The sequence below is a fragment of the Mastomys coucha genome, unplaced genomic scaffold, assembly GCF_008632895.1.
Source record: "Mastomys coucha isolate ucsf_1 unplaced genomic scaffold, UCSF_Mcou_1 pScaffold20, whole genome shotgun sequence".
NCBI lineage: Eukaryota > Metazoa > Chordata > Mammalia > Rodentia > Muridae > Mastomys > Mastomys coucha.
In genome coordinates this window covers 33,132,612-33,140,800 of record NW_022196903.1, presented here as the reverse complement: position 1 = coordinate 33,140,800, position 8,189 = coordinate 33,132,612, and the positions used below count along the sequence as shown (strand labels likewise).

The 8,189-nt window shown below is 46.7% G+C and overlaps 1 protein-coding gene across 3 annotated transcripts in view; it reads left to right on the top strand.

Moving 5' to 3' along the window:
- The window catches only part of Atp6v0a4 (ATPase H+ transporting V0 subunit a4), a 48,282-nt gene that overhangs the window by 11,598 nt on the left and 28,495 nt on the right, over positions 1-8,189 (top strand). For all 3 annotated transcript variants that reach the window (XM_031381564.1, XM_031381566.1, XM_031381565.1), the window contains 3 exons: positions 2,851-2,933; positions 3,694-3,787; positions 5,779-5,991. In XM_031381564.1, coding sequence (XP_031237424.1) covers positions 2,851-2,933; positions 3,694-3,787; positions 5,779-5,991 — 390 coding nt within the window. The remainder of the gene's footprint in view (positions 1-2,850; positions 2,934-3,693; positions 3,788-5,778; positions 5,992-8,189) is intronic.

The window sequence follows — 8,189 nt, the reverse complement described above, 5'->3', positions numbered from 1 at the left end:
TTAAATCCTAGTACATGTGACAGGTCTATTCAAGGACCAATTCTTAACACAGCACAGTTAATTCATTCCTCCAACTGTGTAGGTAAAGTATCTTGTTTCTAGAAATGGATGACACTAGTACTATGTGAGGGTGATCTGTTTTCATCAGTCCATTTGTCAAGCTTCAGTGTGTCCCTCCACCCACCTCCAACCACCCCCCACCCCCCTCAGGTTGAAGGGTCACCTGGGATCTAGCTGGGCTGAGGTGGAGCCTGGAGCCTGAGGGTCTGCGCTTCTTACAACCTCCCAGGTGATGTTGACAAGATAAAAAGATGCTTGCTGCTCCAATCCACAGGCCTCCTGTGAGAAGGCTCTTCCCTGAAGCTACACAGTTGTTGCTGTTAAATCCATAAGCTAATTGCTTCCTCTACCCTTGCAATTAATATTTAAGTCTACTTGTTCTTCACTCCCGGAAGCCAGAAGTCTGTAATCTTCCAGTGGAGAGGCTGAAACATTTATCTTCAGTTTCATTTGATTAAAAAAAAAACATAGTTAAAACAAAATAGAGAATAAGGGAAAAAAGCACACATTTCTCTGGTGAGGAGACAGTAAGGTTATCCCAGGGTGAGACTTATCCAGTGCATCCAAGATGTGCTGACCCAACCGGAGAAACTCAACCACATTATATGTGATGGTGGGGGACTGTGTTCATGCTCTTTCTGTGAGTAATTTAAAAAAAAGTTCCCCCAAATGCTCTCCAGTATACCAATATGTTTTAACTATCTTCTTTTTTCTTTAAAGATTTATTTATTTATTTTATGTATGTGAGTACTCTGTCACTCTCTTCAGACACCCCAGAAGAGGGCATCAGATCCCATTACAGATGGTTGTGGTTGCTGGGAATTGAACTCAGGACCTCTGGAAGAGCAGTCAGTGCTCTTAACCACTGAGCCATCTTTCCAGCCCCTTTATTTGGTTTTTCAAGATAAGGTTTCTCTGTGTAGCCCTGGCTGTTCTGGAACTCACTCTGTAGAGTAGGCTGGCCTCGAACTCAGAAATCCGCCTGTCTCTCCCCTCTGAGTGTAGTTATAATTTATATGGAGATGATTTCCTTCTCTTTTTCACTTAAAGTAATAAGAAACTTCCTGCCCATAATTCTGTGAATCCTTTACTCTTTGTGTGTGTGTGTGTGTGTGTGTGTGTGTGTGTGTGTGTGTGTGTTTTGACAGTGTTTTCCGTGCCCCAGACTGACTTCAAATTGTCCATGTAGCAGAGACAGGCCTTGAACCTCTGCTCTTCCTGCCTATAGTGTCCAAGTGCTTAGATCACAGGCATGGGCACCATACCCAGTTTCTATGGTTATTTTAAATTGTGATGTTGAATTGCTACTTTACAATTAGGTTTTGACAATGTAGTCATCATGGTGAGAATGTGTAGTTATGCTCTACCGACTGAGCTCTCCAGGCCCTGAGAAGGTGTATTTATAAAGGGATTATCTGGAGAAAGGATCATGGACAGAGGGCCACCTAGCAGGTGTCAGGAAGTCAGAATGGATCCCTGATTCTAGCAGATCTAGAGACTGGATGACCTCAATGTTCAGAAAAAGACCAGCAAGCTTCCATAGGTGGAGGATATTTGGAAATAGTGTGAAGTAGGCATTTGCAGAAATTCCAGAACACCTCTAACCTGTTCCTATGAGCAGCTACCAAAGTGATCATGTGTACACTTACTGCTGTGACAGATGCTCAGTGGTGGGACCTTCAGGATGTATCTCTGGACATTTGCTTCTGGTTATCCTCCATAGTGTCTCTGCTTCTAACATTTTGGGGTTGTTTAGAGATAGTGTAGCTATCCCCAGGCTGGCTTTAACTCAAGACTTTCTTTCTCATCTTCTTAGTCCTGGGATTAAGCATGCAGAGTTTTTCTTCTTAATGAATCAATTCTGTAAGATGACTCTAAGGAGGCAGGCTTACTGGCTTGAAGGGTGTGTGACATTTTCATGACCCTTTCTGGGCCCGACCAGTGGCATCTCTTTGAGGTGGCACCTGAGTCGGAGGCCCAGAGTGCTGTGGTAAGTTCATTGGATTGCCACCTTCAACAACGTGTTTTATAGTTTTTCTTTATCCCCTCAAGTGAAAAGCAGCGACAACAAGCTGACAGGCACTGTTTCAGTTCCATATTTGCGTGTTCACAAATAAATTTTGTGTTTGCATGGCTGAGGTTTGAACCCAGGGCTTTGCACAAGCCCAGTGAGCTCTCAGCCACTGAGCTATACCCCCAGTCTGAAACACACTTTAAGCCATGGCTTTTTTGTTTGTTTGCTTGTTTCATTTGTTTGTTCCTTTGTTTTGAGCAGGTCTCACTACTTAGCCCTGACTGCCTGAAACTTTAAGTCCCTCTTGAGTGCTGGGATTTAAGGCGTGTGCCACCACACCCACCGGCCTAAGCAATGTTCTTAAGGGCACCTAGTTAGTAGCTGTGTGAGTCAAAACTTAGTCACAGCTTTGCCTTTGTTAAGTATCAGGCATAGACTAACCTGTAACATGCACATGTTTATGGCTGCTTCTGATGCCCTGCTAACTATTACCGTTTTGATATCAGAATACCCTAGCCCCTCTTTGAGGTGTTTTCTTAGGTGTGAGCATGGCTCTTCCCCATTGGGGTGATAGCAGAATTAGACGCCCACCTGTGGCCTCCTTGATTAGCAAGCAGCGCCCCCTGTTACTTTGGGGCTTTCAGATTTTATAGTTTATGTTCTGTTAGGTCTAGCTCAGTGGAGGAATATTTACACAGGGCATCCACCCCCAACTCTGGGAAAGAAGGAAGGAAGAAAGACAGGATGGAAAATAATTTTTTTTTCTGATATTCCAGAAAGAAGAAATGAAAAAGAATATATTCATCATATTTTACCAAGGAGAACAGCTCAGGCTGAAAATCAAGAAGATCTGTGATGGGTGAGAGACTCGTGGTGACTGGGGTTGGACACGGGTAAAGGGTTGTGCCGTGCAGAATGCACGTGACTGGGCCCTCTTTGAAGTTGACTAGGGCTTTAGAGTAACTTCCAGAAGGTCGTTTTAAATGATGCTGAAGACACAACGACTTTCAATAGCTGATGAACAGGGAGAAGGTAACTAACCGGTTACCAAGGTAACAAAGTAGTGACAAAGCTTGGCCCAGGTTATACCTTGTTCTACCCTAGCTTGCTACTTGTGTGGGCTGACTGGCCACAGCATGGTGGTGGTGGGGCACTTGCCTGACATGCTGGAGACCCTGGATTTGATTCACTGGCACTGAAAAAGAGTAAATAGAAAAAGAAAAAGTAATCGCCATGTGCTCGCTTGTTTCTGTAGAACAATCTTGATGCTACTTATGTTTGTGTGTATATGTTGTCCTGGGTATTGAACCCAGGCCTCACTCATGCTAGGAAAGCACTCTCCCCTTGAGGTGTACACCAAGGCTGGGCTGGAATTCACTCTGAAGGAGCTTAGAGCTTGTAATCCTCCTGTCTCATCAGCCTTCTAAGTGCTGGGGTTATAGGCATGAGGCACTGTGCCCAGTAGTTGTGAATCATTTTCTAAGGACCACCCAGGAGGCCATTTCAGCAAAGGCTTAGCCATTTGAGTCATGTCAGTCAGTGATGGCCTCATAGCAATGGGATTGTAGAAGCTTTTCTGTAGGAACTCATGTGTGTCCTTTGGAATGTGTTTAACACAGGTTTCGTGCTACTATCTACCCCTGCCCAGAGCATGCAGCTGAGCGCAGAGAGATGCTGGACAGTGTCAATGTGAGGCTGGAAGACTTAATCACTGTGAGTGAGGGCTTCAGGCCGTGAGCTGATGGTCTCTACCTTTTCCATGTAGATCCTGTCCCCAGGCCCCTGCCTGGAATGTCTGCTATGCAATTCTGGTTGGAGCTGCAGCAGATTGCACAACTAGAAAGCAGCGTTTAGTGAGCGGGGGCTGACAATTCTGTATGTCTGTTACATGCTGCTCCTAGTTTACCTCAAGGCAGCCACCCATATCTGATGAAAGGAGCCCTTCATGGCCAACCTTTGCCTGATGAGTCTGCCACCGACTCGTCAGCCAACTGAGTGGAACAACCAGTTTGCCTGTACCAAACTGTTCCGCCGATTAACGACTGTGAAAACAGTGAGTCTGGTTTTTCCATGTGAGTCCTAGATGCATCCCAGATGCATTTCCTTGGAGAGGCCGGTCATCATCCCCAGGGACACCGAGTGTGTCTGTGATGAGAACACACTGGAACCGCAGCAGCACGGAAACTGGTTGTTGAAGTCGTTGGGCCCATATCTGATGGGATATTCTGATATCTGATGGGTGCTGCTCATTGTAACTCTCCACATGACAGAATTGCTCTGCATGCTACTCTATCTAGTACAGGCGGCTGTTAAACTCTTGAAATACGGCTAGTTTCACTAAGGGACTGAATTGTGCACTCACATGCACAGGTACATGCATATATGTGCATATGTGTAGAAGCCAGAGTACAATTTCAATTTCAGATGTTATCCTCCGGGACGCCACTTACCTTCTTTGAGACAGGGTCCCTGATTTCACCAGTTAGGTAGGCTGACTGGCCAGCAAGCCTCAGGGCCCTCTGTCTCTACCTCCTAAGCCTTGGATTACTAGCTTATCCCACAGTGCCTGGCACTTTAGATGGGTTCTAGGATTGAACTCAGTTGTCAAGTGCTTTACTAACTGAGTCATTGTTTAATTTTTATTAAATCCAAATTCTCAAAGTTGCACATGGCTACTGGGTAGGCCAGCACAATTTAAATCTTCAGTGTGTGGGTTTAGAAACTAGGTTTTTTTTTTATTTATTTTTAATATTATTTATTTTATGTATCTGAGTATACTGTAGCTCTCTTCAGACACACTAGAAGAAGATATCAGATCCCATTACAGATGGTTGTGAGCCACTATGTAGTTGCTGGGATTTGAACTCAGGACCTCTGGAAGAGCAGTCAGTGCTCTTAACTGCTGAGCCATCTCTCCAGCCCCTTATTTATTCATTTTTGAGACTGGGTCTTGCTGTGTAGCCCTAGCAAGGCTACTATCTGTTATGCAATCCAGGCTTGTCTTGAACTCATGTCAACCCTCCTGCTTCAGCCTCACTGCTGGAGTTACACCACACGTGCACACGTGTTTTAAAAGCCCTTGGCTAGCAGATACTTTTACTGTCCCAGAGTATTTGTATTTAGTGTATTTAATTGCCTCTGTTCCTTTTTAGCCACTGTCTGGCTATTCCTTGAGGGAAAGAAATCCCTCAAGGGATTTCTTTCAAGAAAATACTCTATGTAGGCCTCAGAAATGCATCATGAGGAGAGTGGGAGGAAGTAAGGCAGATTGTGCTTATACATAGCGGGGCTTGGGCGTCATCTTCAGGGATGTGGGAAGCTGCGATTGGCCAGCTCCTCCCCTTCTGTTCGGTCGTGCCCAAGGATGAATCGGAAACCCCACACACCATCTGGCAGCTCCTTCTGGCAGGGATCTGTAAGACAAATTGTGGAAGCAGGCGTGTATAGTTAGGGATCAAATGATGGACTGAGTAGATGTTGCCTCAGCTTACTCCAACAACCAGTTTTCCGGCTGTTGCTATTCCAGAATGTTCTAAGCACGGACACACTTGGTGTCACTGGGGATAATGACCAACTGGGAGACAAACTGACCAAACGATCTTTTCAGGGCAGGGGAAGCCACTATGGCAGATGACTCCCGTTTTTGCCATTGCATCAAATACCCCCATGAATGTTCCTTGTTCTCTGTTTTTGTTTTTGCTCAGGTCATTACCCAAACAGAGTCTCATCGACAGCGCCTCCTACAGGAAGCGGCTGCCAACTGGCACTCCTGGGTCATCAAAGTACAGAAGATGAAGGCCGTCTACCACGTGCTGAACATGTGCAACATTGACGTCACCCAGCAGTGCATCATCGCGGAGATCTGGTTCCCATTAGCGGACACTAAACACATTAAGAAGGCCCTGGAGCAAGGCATGGTGAGCGGCAGGGGCGGCTGGGGATGGGAGGCAAATCACATCCAGCCTCCCCAGCCACATGCTTGTCCTTTCCGGGGCTGAGAACTTCACAGGTGACTCTGTGGTAGGATCGCCTCTCTCTTGTATCTTCAGTACCTAAAAAAAAAAAAAAGAGAGAGAGAGACAATATTTCACATATTCTTGGCTAGTCTCAAACTCTATGTAGCTGAGGATAAACTTGAACTTCCAACTCTAGGCATACATTCCCACCTAATTTATCTAGTGCTGAGGACCGATCCAGGGCTTAGAGCATGCTAGGCAAGCAGTGTACCGTCAGAGCTGTGTTCCAAGCCCCTTTACCTGCAATTCTTAACCCAGTGCAAAGGCACAGAAGAGAATTTTTCTTTCTCTAGCAGTTGAAGAACAGGTGAGGGCATGTCGAGTGCTTATGCGCCAACTCTCTGTCATCTGTGGTAACAGACATCACAATATGACCATAAGGTGCTATCACCTTATGGCTACAGAGGCTAGCCAGAGAGAAGAAAACAACCAGGCCCATGTACTAAGAGCTCAAAGGCACAGATGGCTCAGTGTGAGCACGAGTACACACATACACACACACACACACACACATACACACACACACACCACACATACACACACACACACACACACACACACACACACACACACACACACTATTTAGTTACTAACCCCTCTTTCATCTGGTACATGCTCACCGGGCACACTTGATCCAGAGCCCCCTTGGGTAGACATAGCCCTGCCACAGTAGACTTCCTAGAAAGAGAGATGGGCAGTACACATGTCCCTGAATACACACTCTCAGGCAGGTGTGAATGAAGGGTGAAGGAAATGAAGGACATCATGGGAGAGAAACTGGTTGTCTCATCTGGGAGAGAAACTGGTTCTAACCACCTGTTGTCCTCATCAATGGAAGAATGAGTCCCGGCCCAAAAAGTGCCCGAGAGACGACACTTGGTACTCAAGTGAGAATAATAGTAATATCACCAAGCCCAGGCAGGAAGATGCCTCATGCCATGCAAAGCCACATGGGACTTATACTTAGGGCCAGAGTGAACCACAAGTGGGAATGGGCTCTGTGGTGACGAGAGGGTAGACTGACTGACTGGTTCCTGCTGGTGAATGTGATACACTTGCTTGGATCATTGCATTGGGTAATAGGATGATGAACCCCACTGGGGTGGGGACTGGGTGGAGGAAAGCTGGTCTGACTGAGAGGGAAGCAGCTGGGAGATGGGAAGACCTTTTATGGGGCAGGTGGCTAGGCAGGTGGTGCATCTGGTAAGAGGAAGGGACTCATGGGGGCTGTTACCAGACAAGCCCCTCTGAGCAGGTGGCAATCAGAGCAGATGTCACTGAGTACCCTGGGAATACTGTGAGGGAAAGCTTTCAGGCTGAGAGATCTGAAGGTAGAGCTCATAGTGATAATGGCCAACGTGGTGGGAACTGTTTGTATTCCTGCTGAGAGAAACTGAGGTACAGAGAACAATAAATCAGAATCAAGGGGGGCAGGACCTTGTACCTGCAGTGTTTCTGTCACCCTCAAGCTTCATTCCTAAACGACGCAGAGGGGCACTTTTAATTATGTACTTTCCTCAGACGGGACAGAGCAGAGGTGCTTTCTGGGGGAAGCAGAGGGTTCAGTGAGCAAGGAAGGGGCAGGGTGGGTGCAGGGCGATGATGGGAAAGATCCCAAGAGGCCCCCATACCAATATAAAGGATAGATAAAACATTTAGTTTGTGAATGTGTGGGTGCGCACATATGGAGGTCAGAGGACAACTTGCCGGAGTCAAGTCTCTCCCTCCACCATGTCCAGTGCAGGAATTGAACTCAGGTCATTCACTAGGTTTGGTGGCAAGCACCCTTATCCACTGATTCAACTTAGTGGCGAAGGGGCACAATTTTACTCTATGCTGGAGTGGCCTGGTCCAGTCTGTATTTTAGAAGCATTTCACTGTAGATTGGGGACAGTTGGGTCACCAGGGAGGTGATGCCACGACTCTGGGGTTAGAATTGAACACAGGGTACAGTTGCCAGGGGTGGTGGTCGTGGTCTGGTGCTGGTAGTACATGCCAGTAATCCCAACACTTGGGAGGCAGAGGCAGGCGATTTCTGAGTTTGAGGCCAGTCTGGACTACAGAGTGAGTTCCAGGACAGCCAGGGCTACACAGAGAAA